Source organism: Hippopotamus amphibius, chromosome 10, assembly GCF_030028045.1.
Source record: "Hippopotamus amphibius kiboko isolate mHipAmp2 chromosome 10, mHipAmp2.hap2, whole genome shotgun sequence".
Lineage (NCBI taxonomy): Eukaryota > Metazoa > Chordata > Mammalia > Artiodactyla > Hippopotamidae > Hippopotamus > Hippopotamus amphibius.
The window spans coordinates 58,096,216-58,112,915 of record NC_080195.1 but is presented as its reverse complement, the minus strand read 5'-3'; the positions used below and the strand labels follow the sequence as shown (position 1 = coordinate 58,112,915).

The window sequence follows — 16,700 nt, the reverse complement described above, 5'->3', positions numbered from 1 at the left end:
AGGGTAAGAAGTTGCTCAGATCTTTTAGCAAGGCTGACAACGTCTGGGGTTGGAGGGGTGGGGGCCAAAGCAGGGAAGCAGCCAGCCCGTGTGTAGCTAAACCAGAGTAGAGGCCTCTTCTCACAGCACCAAGGGAGAGGGTTTCAGGGTGCCAGCAAACTATTTCACGTTATCATCTGGGATCCTAAAACCCATGTTGTGTGGGTTTTATGAGCGTTCAAGGCCACACTTGATAAGACCTGCCCCCAAGAAGGTCTGACATTAGAAAGAGAGATTCAGGCAGTGCCGGACGAAGCGGTCATTATCATTAAATCCATCCATCCAGGAAAATGCTGCAAAGGACTGGAAACCAAAAGGTAGACAATCCTGTGTCATAAATATACGGAGTGGGGAAAAGTGGAAATGAAAAAAGAAGAGAGAGAAATGCAAACTAAAGTTTTTGAGGAGCGTGATATAATATTTTTTGGAATGATAACTCTAGAGGAGGTATGGACAGGAAGATTGAGTAGAGATCCTTGCTATAAGAATCCAAGCAAGAGGGGCTAAACACCTAAAATAAAATATGATATGGAGAAATCATGGACTTACCAGACGTGCCTCAGATAAATTGAAAGAATTTAAGGTACATTTTGTAAATGAATTGATTTCTCCAGGACCTGATCCTCTAAGTGAATAGTAAAAATTATATTTCTGAAACTAGATTTAGGATTAGAACCGAAAAAGTCAAGATTCCACGAAGCTACCTAACACCGCAAATACCCAGTCAGAAAGAGCTGGTCATCTTTTTAAAATCCTGTCATAAAATTCTTCACTTTCCCTTCCATCTGCAATCTGTGATATCCTTCCATATATGTTATCCAATTTAATCCTCAAATGGCTCACAATGATCATGTTATGGGTGAGAAAATTGAGGCTCAGAAAGGTGAAATAATTTATCCAAGATCAAGCATCTCTAAGTGGTAGACCAAGGACCCAAAACTTAACTCTAGCTCTCTTTTCACTACACTGTGTTAGAGGAGTCCATTAAAGACCTTGTAGACCCTGCAGGAAGGAGCCAGACCAGATGTGAAAATGTGTCATTATCAACGTAGAGATGATGGTAACTTCTGTGTTCTCTAGGAGCTAGAGAGAAAATGATGAAAACACAGACTCTGCTTTTAAAGAACGTAGAGTTTAGTAAGGGAAGTAAACAAGTCAACCTTCCTGTCATATAAACTTAGATATGCACTCTTTAAAAATTATTCTACCTAAATTTAATGACCAAAGTCCTAAGCGTACATTACCATCTTTACTCACATCCTGATGTAGATCTAGAAGAACGCGACTGCCTTTCATCACTCTTTGATCGCTCTGATTTCCCCCCATCAGTATCCTGATCATCTGGTTCCTTCATTTTCTCTGTAAGCACAAAATGGAGACAGAGAAAGGGACAGAACTGTAAAATAGAGATCAGTAACAGATTTTTTTCCCCCTAAACAAATTCCACAAGCACCAAACACCACGTGTGTTGACAATCTGTATGTTTACACAGTGTCGGAAATGACTTCACCAGAAGGAGGGCACAGCCATCATCGGAGACCTCTGCAGAATGGCAAAATACAGTCAGATATTCCCTTCCTCCAGGCAAACTTGTCATGGTGATGTCCTCTGGTTTTCCAGGAGTCCACCGTGAAACACCACCCAAGCCCAGCTTTTCTCTAAATTCTCCACGTTAAAATTAACCCTCTGCCATCCTTCCTTTGGTTCACCCCCTCCTTTTTCTCCTCCCATCATCAAACTCCCCTGGTGTTACTAACCAATTTCAATTTTTTAAATCTTTTTTTAATTTAACAAGGATTTATTTATTTATTTATTTATTTATTTATTGGCTGCATTGGGTCTTAATTGCTGTGCATGGGCTTTCTCTAGCTGTGGCGAGTGAGGGCTACCCTTCGTTGCGGTGCACAGGCTTCTCATTGTGGTGGCTTCTCTAGTTGCTGAGCACAGGCTTTAGGTGCATGGGCTTCAGTAGTTGTGGCATGCGGGCTCAATAGTTGTGGCTGGTGGGCTCTAGAATGCAGGTTCAGTATTCGTGGAGTACAGGCTTAGCTGCTCCATGGTATATGGGATCTTCCTGGACCAGGGGTTGAACCCATGCCCCCTGCATTGGCAGGTGGATTCTTAACCACTGCACCACCAGGAAAGTCCCTCAATTTTTAAATATTGTTTGAGGATACCTTCTATGTATCAAACCTTATGTTAGGCACTAAATCGCAGTGCTGAACTAGAAAGATATGATCCTTAATTTAGCGGAGCTTGTTTAGAAAGATAGGTATTAAACAAGCAATTAAAATATAATGAGTGGGCTTCCTAGGTGGCACAGTGGTTAAGAATCCACCTGCCAATGCAGGAGATACAGGTTCGATCCCTGCTCCAGGAAGATCCCACATGCCATGGAGCAACTAAGCCGGTGCGCCACAACTGTTGAGCCTGTGCTCTAGAGCCTGTGAGCCACAACTATTGAGCCCATGTGCTGCAACTACTGAAGCCCACATGCCTAGAGCCTGTGCTCTGCAACAAGAGAAGCCACGACAATGAGGAGCCTATGCACCACAATGAAGAGTAGCCCCCACTCACCACAACTAAAGAAACCCCGTGTGCAACAACAAAGACCCAACACAGCCAACAAATAAATTAAAAAATATATATAATGAGTGCTACAAAAAAAAATAGGGTGCTGTGGGCACGTACAGCAAGAAGACTAAACCATGTCTGGGGTTAAGGAAGAGGCACTTGAAACAGGGGTAATGAGCAGAGGATGGCCAGGCATAAAATGGGAAAGGGATCACTGGCAGAGGGAACTTCAGAGAGAGGCTCATGTCTCTGAAGGGCTGAAAGCAGTCTATTGGCTGGTGCAGGAGAGTGCAGTGGACATTGACGAGGAGGCAGGTAGCAGATCATCAAAGTCTCTGAGCTTTGCTAAGGAGTTTAGAACTTATTTCTATGGCAATTGAAAGCCATTGAAGGATTTTAAGGAGGGGAGTGACACAAGAGGTTTTCTCTGTCTCCTCTCTCTGTTGCAGCTCTTGTAGATGAGAACACCTACTATGTCTTCCTTCTAAGTCTTCATTTCTCCACACTAAACATCCCATGCTTCCTCAACATTCTTCTATGGCACGGCTGGCAGGCGGAGTAGAATAGTAGTTCTATTTGGATCAGATCTGTGGTTAGATTCAGGCTTGAATCCCAGTTTTGCCACATAACTAACTAATGAAACTTCACATCAATTCCTCAATTGTAAAATGGGAGTGAAGAACAAACTACCTATAAGGCTGCTATGTGAATTAACTGAACTAGTGTATTATTATACCTTCCTGGTCTCTCAAGAAAGACAGCCCAAAGCAGCCACTGATCTACACTACACCATCAGTGCACGAGAGGGCAGGAGGACTACTACCTGCCCTCGCCTGCACGTTAGGGTTTATTTCATCTGTTTTCCTGCACTGACATCATAATGATGCCCTCTCTTGATTTTTTGTTCATTTTCATTTTTTTAGAATGAAGGGACTGGGACGTTGTATTGTAACCTGGTGAGGCTCTGATGCCAGAGAGACTTCTTTGGCCAAGAAAAAAAGGTTAAATTGGCCAAGGGCCAAGCCCCAGCATCCCTTAACCTGTCAGCCTGTTTATATGTAAAATGGGGATGAATAAGGTTGTCTGGCAGAGTTAGTGTAAGTAGTAAATGAGATCTTTATACCCACAGATCTCAACTCTGGCTGCACTTTGGAATCACTTGGAAAACTTTTTACAACTTACCATTCTCAGAGTCTCACTCCCTATATAGTTCTTTTGTGCAGCCAAAGAATAGGAACCAGAGCTAAGGACCATATGTTTATATCAAACACTTTATAGGTACTGGAAAATGGTAGTTTTACTATAATTACTACACATTCTCTTTAATACAGCTAGGGCTCAAGAAATATGATCATGGAGTCTTGAGAGCTGAAAGAGGGTTATTTAATCTGGTCCAACCTCCCACCCAATATAAGTCACACATCTACAACTCAAGTCCAGCACCACTAGAAAAGTAGTCTAGTGTGTCAGGCTAAGAGTATTGGCTAGAATCACACTGATGGGCTCAAAGCCCAGCTCTTCCTCTTACTAGTTGTGAGGTGTTTAACAAGTATTTAACCTCTCTGTGCCTTCTCTTCTGTAAAGTGCGGTACCTACTTCACAAGGTTACTCTGAGATCTCAATGAGTTAATGCAGTAAAGCTTTCAAAGAACAGTGCCTGGCACTCAGTGTATAAAATAGTTGAAGGGATGAATGTATTAATTCCTGAATAAAGAAACAAATGAAGGAACACCCCAAGAGACAATCAGCTTCAATTTAAACATTTCAGGTACAAGAGTGAGCACATTCTGTTAATGTTCTCAGCTCTAGTTCTTAGGAAGTTCATTTTATATTATGTGAAAACTTCCTCCCTGAAACTTGGATCTATTTGGCCCTTATTCTTCTAGGGACACATAGAACAAGTTTTCCTGTTTACTATAGCCATTCAAATAATGGTAGCTGGTTTACTTTATTCCCCAGACCCTCTCTTTTCCCAGCTAAAGCACCCCAATTCTTTCAACTATTCCTCACTAACAGAATTTCAACTCTTTTCAGCATCTGGATAGCTCAAGAAATTAATGCCCAATGCATCATATACCCCTCCCAATTTTGTATGTCCTTTGAGAGATCTGGACACTTTCCAGAAGATATGAACCATTACTTTATCTGTTGGGAACACTGTATTCTTTCAAGGCAGCCTAATATTACATTATCTCGCCAGGGTGGGAGAGGGTGGGTAGGCTCATCATGTACTGACTCCTAATCTATTTGTAACCAACTAGAATGACTAAACCTTACTTGTGTGTTCCGAACCATGTCCTATCTTATACAACTAGCTAGGTTCGGGACTCTATTTGCAGAACTATCTTAAATCTATTTTCATTAGACTCGGGCTTATGGGTCCAGCATATGGCTAATTCTGTTAACCAACTCCTTAAGTAGACTGTGAAGTTTTGAGTCAACCCTGAGGAAGTGTAAAGAAAAAAGGAAACTATAGTACACAGTGATGCAGGGTGTGTGTTGCTAGAAGTAGGTTGGCTGGAAGCCAGACAGAGTGCTCCCCAAGGTGACATTACTCAGATTCATCCCCTAGATTCCAGGGTCAGTCCCCACTCTCACAAACTCAAACACTCCATCTCAGCAGTGTGCCAGAGCTGGCCACGTTGAGGTTCAGAGCGATTCCCGCATAAAAACAGACACTCAGTTTTTACTATTCAGTGTGAAATACAACTGTGGGGAGAATAATGGCTCATGGTTTTTTTTTTAATGTTTACCATGTGTCAAGCACAGTTCTGAGGATTCTCCACATATTGTTTCATATACTTCTCAAAACTTGATGAGTTTGGTGCATTTTATAGATGAGAAAGCAGAGCAGTTATTATTTGAATCCTTCCCTCTCACCCAACTCATGCAATTGACTTCCAAGTCCTATTGCCAAGTGTCCAGTTACTAAGCCTTTTGTAGTCATCCTTTCCCTTCTGGTCCCACCGTCACCATCCTAGTTCTGGTCCTCATCTTGTCTCACCTCCACCATTACCACAGCCTCATTGTCTCCCTTCTCTGGTCCATTTCTACACTGCCTCTTACATTTCTGAAACACAGGTTTTAATGTGCCATTCTTCTTGTTTAAAACCTTTAATGGCTCCTCATTGCCATAGAATGAGAACTCAGATTCCTTGGTGCAGCACAAAGGTACTTCATTTTAGGGTCTGTAATTCATCTCCTGTCACCTTCCCCCCTTCCTGGACCCTTCTCAGCCCCTTGTTGGCAAAAGTTTTAGTCAGTAGCTACCTTGGACAACTCACAATTGGCCGGACATGCTGAGTACTTGTATGCTGCTGTATCTACTTGTATGCAACAAGGATTTATTGTGCACCTACTGTATCTTGCACGTGCTACACACTGACCTGCATTATCCTATTTAATTATAAACAAGAACCCCATGAAGTAAGCACTACCACCTTCCCTTCCTAGATGAGGAAACTAAAGTGCAGGAGGTCAACGTGCCAAGTGTCACACTTAACCAAGTTTGCGTGGCTTGTTGACCCCAGAGCCCCGCCGACTCCCCGCTTCTGGCTCAGCCCGGTCTAACTCTGATTCCTGCTGTTGTCTTTTCCTCCCTGGCTGAATTGCCAGATGCTTGCAGGCAGGAACCGTGTCCACTTTGTATCTACAGTGTGTAGCCCCATGCCTGCGAATGCTATCACTTCTAATGTTTGTCGAACTGATCCACAGAAAAGAGAAAATGTCTCAGCAAAGCCCGGAGAACACTAGTTCAGCCTAAGAGATGTCGAAATGGGGTTCACTGCTCCCTGACTCGCTAACAGATTTGAGGGGGAGCTTGTGGGAGCTGACAAGTTGCTCGGGTCAAAACTTACCGAAGGCACTGGCCTCCGCCGCGGGTTCCCAATCACCGCGTCTGCCCCAAGTCTCCGTTTACTGAGGTTACCACGGCAACGACATCCCGCCTCCCGGATGGGCGGAGACGGGCGAGCCAGAGGCGCATGCGCAGCCCGGAGGCGGGTTTCTGGGAAATCCCGGGGCGGGGAGGGGCGGAGTCAGGGGTGTCCTCAATCTCACTCGCCCTCTGGCCCGGCTATTTCGTGCCCCGGGACTCTGGATCAAAGCCAAACAGAAAGCCCAGCATTCTGCCAGTTTATTATCCCAGTTTAATTTTTATGTCTAGTTTATATTATTATTATTATCCTAAGGATGATATATTGATGACTTGAACACATTCAAAGGTATGCCCAATAATACAAAATGTCTCAAAGTTGACCTGATCACACACCATCATCAGCAAAGATACGTCATGGGGCGATTTTCATTTATCTTACGCTATGTTATCTCTGTTGGCCTTTAAGAGTCAATATTTTATGTTGTGGGCTCCTTGGTCGCAGAACTCTAGGTGCACAAAATATAGGCCTTGCTTGACAGATTTCTCGGTTTAGCAGTTTGCTCTCCAATTGCTCTGTGGGGTAGCCAGCAATCATTATTATTTTAAGTACCTAACTAATGTTACTGGTTACAAAACATTGTTTTTAAATGGCTGCAATCTCCCAATAATATGTGATAACTTTGTATCCAGAATATGTAACTAACCACCTAAGTTTTTACATGGCAAAGGACCTGGAATACTTCACTACACCTGATGTATGAGCAGTCCATAAACACATAAGACGAAAGATGCATAACAGTAGGCCCCAGGGAGATGCACACCATGATGCACACATTCCACATCCACTGGGACAGGTAGAAGTTTAAAAACTGCCAGCACCAAATGTGGAAGGATGTGGAGCAAATGGAACTCTCATATACTGCTGTTGAAAATGTAACACAACCACTGCGGGAAAACGTTTGGCAGTTTCTTTAGAAGTTAAACATTTACCAAGCCATTCCATGTCCAAAGTATTTTCCCAAAAGGATAAAAAATTTCCATCCATACAAAGCCTTATACATGAATGTTCACAGCAGCCATATTCACAATAGAAAAAACTGGAAACCACCCAAATGGCCATTGACAAGTGAACGGATAAATATCTATACAATGAAATACTACTCAGAAGTACAAAGGAAGAAACTGATATACACAACATGGATGGATCTCAGTTAGAATGAGTGAAAGAAGCTAGGCACAAAATATTACAGTGTGTGTGATTTCACTTACATAAAATGCAAACAAATCTATGATGATCAAACAGATCAGTGGTTGCTTAGAGCTGGAGCAAAGGGAGAGACGCACTGCAAAAAGACGGGAGGAATCTTCTGGAGATGACAGAAATGGTCTTAATTGTGGCGACAGTTTTGTGTGTATATACAACTGCCAAAGTCAATGAATTGTTCTCTTTAAATGGATGTATGGATGTATTTTATTATATACAAATTATTTCTCAGTAAAGTTGATAAGAAAAAAGTGGCTGTATTATATTTTGTGTTTATTGGTTTCTGTAATGTTACACAATGATTTTCCAAAAACTTTACATCATGCATTTATTGGTAATATTGAAATGTTCTCTTTAGTCAAGTACTTATTTTCGAGGATTACAAAACAAGACCATTATCACTGCTGTTAATTATTAAGTAGTATTTGCAGGGTGTCAAAGAGGCAGAAAACACAGGATAAACTTACTTTTAAACAGCATGTTATTTTCAAATAATATGCTCACCATGTTTTATTTCAACCTCCAAACATCTTCAAAGTTAAAGCACTGGATCTAGTTATTAATTTAAGAAAAACACAAATTCACTACAGAATGTCTTTAAAAATCCAGAAATACAGAGAGAACAGTGTATTTATTTGTACACCAAAAAACTGGCAGTCATTACTGAGTGCTTGTGTCAGGTGCTGTTCTCAGCGTATTTACATCTATGTATCTCACTGAATCCTCACAACCCAATAAGAAAGGTATTATCTCTGACTTTCAAATGGGAAAAATAAGGTTAATTTGCCCAAGGGACACAGCCCAAATAACACAGATGGCATATGAATCTAAGCTTTCTGATGGCAACACTTGCACCCTTAGCCACTATGCTATATTAGTTATTTCTTTTAAGTCAGTAGAAGTCCAATACTTGTTTTAAAAAAGCACTTCAGGTCCTGGCTTTACTTCTGGTAAGAACTCTGACCTTAGGTAGCTTACACTACCTCAAGAGCTCGATTTCCTCATCTGTAAAGGGGGTGGGTGGCATTTAAACACCTCTAACTCACAGGGTGACTGTGAGATTTAAACTCGATAAGGGGCTACTGCAGCTTTGCACAGCGCCTGCCACAGGAATAGCTCAGTAAAGGACAGCTTTTATCAATATGATGCTTCCATACTGTGCACACTGTAAGAGGGCAGCACAGCACAGGCTTTGGAGAAAGACTGCCTACGTTCCATTCGAGCGCCACCACTCCCTGGTTATGTGACCTTGAGAGAGTGCTTACCTCCTCGTACCTCATTTCCTCAGCTGTAAAGTAAGGATTAGTACTTACCTCATAAAGGTGTCATGAAGTCACGTGGCTAAAACAGTGCCTGGCACTTAGCAAATAGTAAACTATTATTAAATTCTGCTAATCCAAATGATTTCACAATACAGTGTAGGAATGATTATATCATAACTATGGAGTTAGCAAGCAATCTAGTTTCTCTCCCAAGCTACACTTTGGAGAACTGTACATTTTACTAAAGTTTAGCAACTGAGGAGCAGCTTTCTGGGGCACATTGGAGAAGACATACATTAGCCAAAAACTTGTGTCTAAACACAAGAAACACAAGTAATCTGAGTTTGGACTATTAAAAGTAAACACAAATGTAGTACATCACAGTCAAATACAGCAGAGTTCAGCTGTCTGCAGTGCTATAGATCCCTGGTTCCCAAATTTAGGCATGCACCAAATCACCTGAAAGGCTTATTAAAGGCACCAGCGTTTCTGATCAACAGGTCTGGGGTAGGGCCCAAGAATTTTCACTTCCAGCAAGTACCCCAGGCGATACTGATGCTGCTGGCTGGGTTCACGCTTTGAGACCCACTGATGCAGCTGGCTCTGAAAGCTGATAAAGAGAAGCTGATAAAGGTAGTTTCACTGTTAATTAAAACCAAATACGCACTAATTTATGACTTGGGGATAATAAATGTCTTTATAATGATGTTTCCCAAGCTTGGCTGTTCACTGGAAGTCACCTCATGAGGTTTTTAAAATACTAATGTTTGTGCCCCATCCCCAGAGATTCTAATTTAACTGGTCTGCAATGAGAATTGGGCATTGGGAATTTTAGAAGGTCCCCAGATGACTCTAATTGCAGCCTAAGTTGAGAAGCGCTGCTCCAGAAGGCCTAAGAAAGAAAGGCTCCCTTCTCTGTATCTATTATTTTTGGAGTTTTTTTCAATCTACCTTTGTATTTTATCAGCAAAAACAAACATTAAGGAGGATGAATACTTCAATGTCAGTCCCAGGTTGCCAGTGAGCTAGTGGTAAAAGGTTTTTGCATCAGTTCTCAACACTGGCTTCACGTTAAGTCACCTTGAGCAGCTTTTCAGAATGTCATGCCAAGGCATCTTAGAGGCTGAAAGGAATACAGAGGGAAAAAATAAAGAGCCAACCAGTTGGAGAATACTAAGGAAAATACATGTCAAAAGAATGCATTCACAAACCAAGCACATAACTTGACATTTCAATAACAGAAGGAATGACACTAAAATGATTTTATATGCCAGACAGGGATAGTATTTATTAAATACCAAGTTATAAAAAATGCAATACAGATGGAAGAATCTGCAATAATGCAAATGCACACAGATGATTTCACATAAACAAAATCAGCGATACCAGAAGAAAATAATTTCTTTGCCCCTACAACAATGAAGAGACCCAAATGAAAGCCACATAGCACACTTCCTACAACAGTGACTTAAACTGCAGGAGGAGGGAAGGTGTTGTCTGAGAAAGTTCCCCACGTAGTTTCAATGTGCTTCCCCCTCGCCACTCCCACCTCACTTAGGCTGAGAATTCCTATCACAGAGCCAAGGAGCAGAGACCATTCAAACACCAAGTGTAAAATAACAACCAAAATGTGAGACCAAACAGGTGCCCTGAAGAAGAATCTACCCTGAATGCATTGTAGATTCAAGGCTGGGAAAGTTGACAGCAACATTTTGTACTCAATTCTGCTTCAAACATTAAATACACCAATAAAATCAATGCCACTGCATTGATTTAAGCTCAATCATTATTTATTTGGTATACATTATCATTACTGATGACATTTTCATTTAAAGATTATGTAAGAATTTTATAACATATATAACCACCGTTACCTGCTTAAGCAAATATAAACAAATACTCCCGCACTTACTTTTTATAACTACACATTTGCTTGATGGAAAAAAGTGATCGACTACAGTGACTTCCCCCAAAAGGAGGTGTTAAATTTTTCTGAAAGCCAAACTTCAGTCACACAGAGGCATTTTATCATAAGGTACATGCAAAAGCAACTTAGTTGTTCAGAAAAAAATAAAACAAAAATAAAATAGATCAACATTTAAGATATGCCAAATGTTATAGACCAAAAAAATCTGAATAAAGATGATAAAGATAAAAATATATTACTCCAAAAAACCCTTGAATTTATTAGAATATAAAACAATTTCCCTATAGTTAAAATTTTACTCACAAGAGGTTGTAGGTTGTTTGCTTGTGGAAAATCTATTTGAAAAGGTCAAAAATTAAAATAATTGCTTTATTTCTTTGTTCCATTAGTACTAAGTCATGAAATCTTTGTAAGTTTCATGTGAAAGAAGAACATAAAAACTTGAAAGCAGGAGCAGGGAAAGGCGAGTGGAAGCTCAAGAATATACGACTGAGAACAAACGCTGCAACTTGACCTCACTTATGACACGTGGGTAGAGAGAGCAAACCAGCCTTCTTCATTTTGTTTCTCAATCTGTTGAACAAAGATGCAGAAAAGCTTTAGAAAGTAATCAGGAACATGAGACCACTCAAGATTTACCACTGTTTACACAACGTACATAGAACCAACGTTATCCTACGCCACTGAATGGTACTAAAAATTGTTGCCATTGGCAACAATTCTCTACCAGAGATACTCCCAAATATTCCCTGGTCAACTGATCCCCTTATTGATTTGCAAGGCCTAATTTTTAAAAAAAGGATCAATCCAGTATTTTATACCAATCATACGTACAACTTTTTAAAATAACAAAAAGTTATTTGATCTTGGTAAATTAAATCTGTTACTAAATTCCAGAAATGAAGGGCAAATTATATAAAATAGTTTACATTAAAGCTTTTTTAGAATATAAGAAACAACAAAAGACAAATCTTCCAGTGCTGGGCAGTCGTAATATTCTGAGCCTATCGATTAATTTGGACTATAAAAACCCAGTGTTTATTGAAGCACTCACTATTTGGTCTAACTACTGAAGCTGGTAATAAGAATAGCAAGGACGATTTCCCCACCCCCACCCGCCCATCAAACAGCTGTTAGCTCAAGTTTGCAAATGTAATGTTTATGATTTTAAAGATATCCTCACAATTTGTTATGACCAAACAGTCAAAGGAACTATATTTTGCTGTATTACCAGCACAGGAAAATGCCTTTTGCAAAAATTCTGGATATACTGTAAGATACTTACTTTCAGCACATTCCTATAGCAAATCACAACACACAAAAAATATGTAAGAAGTGTATTTACCCTTTTGTGCCATAACCTGTCTAAGGTGGCACCTAACCGTCCTGTGGCATGTTCAGACACAGCACACTGGGGCGGAGTGACAAGGAAAGTGACTGGCCCCAGGGCTCTGGCTATCCCAAGCTCTACACAGCCACAGCAAGGACTGAGCAAACAGTATCTCAGTAAACCCACAACTCATTCAAAGCACCCCTGCCTGTCCTGCCACACTATTTGGAAGGCTCTGCCTGAAAAAATAATGTCCAAGCTTTGTTGAAATCTTACTGAATTTTATCTTATTCTTTAGTTACCCTAGAAAACAAAAGAAGTGTATGCTTATTTGTTTTTTCTAACAAGATGAATTAGTATTTCTTTTCTTCTGAGAATTTTCTCTTATTTGTAAGATAACAGGAATAATAATTAAGCATGGAAATTGCTAAATCAGCCACCTTCCACCCTTGCCCTCCTAACCTCTACACACACTTCACAACTACATTTTATCACATACCTTTGCCCTTGGATTAAGAGGTGTCAAGTGCCCACTTCCTGAGGTGGCATTTAATGGAGAACAAGAATTACTAGTAGCCCCTGAAGATCTATTTACGAGAAATAAGAGTGAGAGAGTAATCTATTATTATTAACCTTAAAAAATTATATAAGATACAATTCTCAATACTGAGAAGAACTTGGAAGGAATGGCTGACTTAAGTCCAAATGAGGTAAATTATCTGCAACATATTTTCACCAACCTAAGTCTTTTTTTTTTTTTTTTTTAATAGATTTTCTTTTCTAGAGTAGTTTCAGGTTTACAGAAGGACTGAGTGGAATGTACAGAGAACATCAGAGTACCACACAGATAAGTTTTAACATTAAAAGAGGAAGAATGGATGTGCAGGGGTGGAGAAGAAGGCCACGGTTGTGGAAGAGTAACGAGACGTGGAGCAGTGCAGTGGTAGCAGGTAGGGTGGACACAGAGTGCCAGGTACATCCCTGGTGTCACCATTTACCAACCACGTGACCCATTTGGGCAAATCACCCAATTAGCTCCACGAGCTTTGGTTTCACTTACTGTAAAGGAGGAAAATACTACTGGTCAATCTACCCACCCTGTCATATATTACCTCCTAATTTTGTAACCCATAAAGCACTCTACATGTGTGCTATCCCATTTTTCTTTCTAATAGCCAATCCAATGCTTTTCTACTTATTAAGGCTTGTTCCTTACTCTTCTTCTTTTTCCCCCCAAAATTCTCCTCCCCAATTACTTGATTTTCTCTACCTAAGTGAATCTGTCTGAATCTAAGTCAGACACTATGCACTTCCTTTTTTCACAAAGAGAATAAAACACAAACCAGGTTCTTGATTTCAACCCTACCTTCTTGAATTTAGCCCACCAGTAGGAGAGACAGTACTGCATTTTGAGCTTTCTGGGGCTTCTGCTCCTGGAATAGATACCTCGATTGTCCTTTTTCCTCCTTCTATGATATAAACATAAGCATTAGTTTTATTACCTTTCATTAAAATGAAAATTAAAATTTAACATGATTTCTGCCTTACTGCAAATTTTACATTATAAATTTGAGGGTTCTTTCTGTATTTTTATCATCATGGCCCACATACACACTTCAAAGATTTTTTTAAAAATGAACTGTGAGATAAGAAACGTGAGTTCCTAGTGTCAGTTCAGGAGCACGCCAGTTCCCAGAGAGCCAGAAGCTTCAGGCAAGTGGTATCACGTCAGATCCGCAAGTGAAAAACAGAAATTAGGAGCTAGTCCTAAAGAACAGGAAATCTTGGTCAGAGCGGCTTATCTAAAGCTTTCAGAAAAAAAAAAAAAAAGGAAAAAGAAAGAAAATTTCTGGAGTTATGCAATAAAACTGTAAATCTTCTAAATCTATTACCTTATTACTATTACTGAAGATATTAAATTAGGAAGGGAAAGTTGGCTGAAGAGCTCATATAGCCAATGGTAAGTATGATCATGTACATTTTCAATATTTCAGAAGTAGGTACCCAATCAACAAATATTTACGAAGTATCTACTCATGAAAGGCTCAGGCAGCGCTCCTATGAATCACTGCTTAAAACTGGTGCCTTCTGAGCCTTAAGGGGTAATGAAGCTCTATTCAATTTTATACCATATTCCTTGGCTTACCCTAGAAGACAAAAGAGGTTCTGCATGGCATATGATTCATTTCCATCTTTATCATTATAGCCCCCAGAGGTTCCTGTGGAACCAAGAATTTTACTCAAGGAAAGAATACCTCAGACATATAACCACTGGAATGGAAGGAACATGGTTGCAAACCTACCAATTTGCTTTAGAACTTCAGACAAATCACTCAACTTCTTTGTGCTTTGGTTTACTTACTTATCAAATACGTGTATCAGCTTTGTTTACTCTGAGGGTGTGTTGAAAACTAAATGAGCCAACAGAAATGAAAGTATTAACCTCAAAGAACTACTGAAATAGATGTCTCATTTTATCACAAGATTATTCTTATGAGTGATCTGCTTTATTTTGCTTCATTGCACTTAGCACCAGCTGACAATGTCTCATGTATTTGCTTATTTGTATCACCTGCTCCCCAACTTGAATCCTGGAGTAGTCAAGCTGAGCAGGGACTTGCCCCATTCAATGCAGTATCCCCAGTGCCCAGAACATGGTGACACATTGTTGATATTCACATATACTGAGTGATTTCACTTATTTATTCTAGTCAGAAGTTGCCTCTAGGCTTTCTGACTATGAAGAACGGTAGACAAAGCTATAATGTGAAGGAGCCTAGAGTAAACAAAGAGGAAGGGCCTTAGGGAAAGGCGTCACCCATCACTTTCCTGTAATTTCCAAATCACTGCTTTCTTTTTTTTAAAATATTGATTTATTTGGCTGTGCTGGGTCTTAGTTGTGGCACACAGGATCTTTAGTTGCAGCATGTAGGATTTTAGTTGCAGCATGCAGGATCTAGTTCCCTGACCAGAGATCGAACCCAGGCCCCCTGCATTGGGAGTGCGGAGACTTAACCACTGGACCACTGGGGAAACCCTCAAATCTGTTTCTGGGTCTGCAGTTAAAAAAAGGAAATAACTTCTGAGAGAAAAAGTCTTACTGGTAGATCTTTTATAGGTAACCTACTTCAAGCAGCCACAGGACATAGGAGTCTCTCTAAAACACCAGTGCTTGAACACCTCAGGGGGCACACCATTTACTGATACAATCAGAACCACCTCTTACACTGGGCCCAAACCAGTCTCTCTAGAACCTTCGTGCAGCTCTACCCCTTGAGGGTCTTAATAATTCAACTCTTGGCTAAAGAGCAACTTACGGTCTACTTCCTTCATCAGTACCTTTTTGAATGCTCACTATGACAACTAATTTTTCAGTTTTTCTGTTGTTTAGAATCCCCTCCCTCTAGCTTCCCACGTTCCTACATTTCACAGCTGAATGCAAAGTTGAACGTACAAGTGAAAATGTTTTAATGGTTTTAACAGAATAATAACTTGTAATTTATTACTGATGAAGTTCTAAGTATCTTTATGTCATGAATGAATCATATACAGCAATAGATTCCATTTACATGGAGGGCAACTTAGGAACTCAGACGCCAAAGATTAACTGCAGGTTCTATGGGATTGCTTTCTAGAAGTTAGAGAGGAGACTGGCCTTCCAATCCCATTTCTGTCACTTAGGTCTGTTTCTTTCTATATAGAATTGAAGACACTGAAATATATGCGCTCTGAGGTTTCTTTTAGCTAAATATATACTTGCAAAATCAAGAAGGCGAACATCTTCATGTGACTAACCAGTCCATGCTCTGAGAGGTGACTGAATAGGCAATACTGGTGGAGAGGAAGGATTCAAACCAACAAGCTTCTGCTGCTCTATTAATTGCAAGAGTTTTCCACGAGCCTCCATACTCTGTCGATTCAATTCTGCAATCCGTTCCTCCATGCTACTTGGTGTTAGAGGCTGTACTGCTGGAAAAGTCTTTTTAAAAAAAAGGACACAGACTCCATATTAAAAATAATCCAAACAACTTTGACTTTTTGTAAAAATAAACTCTTCCACTAAGAGCCAGCAAGTTAGTATTCACAGCCCTTGCTACATGCAAACTTGAATAGTGGGCAAACAGTAACAGAATTTACAAATCTCTTAACTGAAAAATTAGGACTAAAGTAAAGGCATACTAATCCTTCTAATATCGGCGCCACATAAGCCCTCTAGCGCCTCTGTCCATGGAGAGTGCCTGTGGGACAAAGCAAAGCTTTCCTGCATCTCTTAGAGTTTGCGGAGCTGCACAAAGACCACACGAGCAAAGACACTACTCCTAGTGACTGGCTTCTAAGTAACATCCCTATTAAAGGCAGGTCTGCGGTTTGAATCACAATATACAAAAGAGGATCTGCTGTAGTTGAAACAGATGCTCCTATAACTA

The 16,700-nt window shown here is 40.3% G+C and overlaps 2 protein-coding genes across 13 annotated transcripts in view; both read right to left on the bottom strand.

Moving 5' to 3' along the window:
* CFAP44 (cilia and flagella associated protein 44) overlaps nucleotides 1-6,536 on the bottom strand; it is a 105,172-nt gene extending 98,636 nt beyond the window's left edge. The window contains exons 1-2 of the mRNA XM_057696316.1: nucleotides 6,471-6,536; nucleotides 1,297-1,398 (exon numbers count right to left, since the gene is read on the bottom strand). Of these exons, the coding sequence (XP_057552299.1) occupies nucleotides 1,297-1,393 (97 nt within the window). The 5' untranslated portion in view covers nucleotides 1,394-1,398; nucleotides 6,471-6,536. The remainder of the gene's footprint in view (nucleotides 1-1,296; nucleotides 1,399-6,470) is intronic.
* Nucleotides 6,537-11,217: 4,681 nt separating this feature from the next.
* The window catches only part of SPICE1 (spindle and centriole associated protein 1), a 64,094-nt gene continuing 58,611 nt past the window's right edge, over nucleotides 11,218-16,700 (bottom strand). For 7 of the 12 annotated variants that reach the window (XM_057697320.1, XM_057697326.1, XM_057697327.1 and 4 more), the window contains 4 exons: nucleotides 16,069-16,252; nucleotides 13,640-13,742; nucleotides 12,773-12,860; nucleotides 11,218-11,516 (listed from right to left, as the gene is read on the bottom strand). In XM_057697320.1, coding sequence (XP_057553303.1) covers nucleotides 11,463-11,516; nucleotides 12,773-12,860; nucleotides 13,640-13,742; nucleotides 16,069-16,252 — 429 coding nt within the window. In that variant the 3' untranslated portion in view covers nucleotides 11,218-11,462. Of the gene's footprint in view, nucleotides 11,517-12,772; nucleotides 12,861-13,639; nucleotides 14,685-16,033; nucleotides 16,253-16,700 lie in introns of those variants that run through there. The other 5 variants (XR_009047764.1, XR_009047765.1, XR_009047762.1 and 2 more) reach the window with 4 other exon arrangements.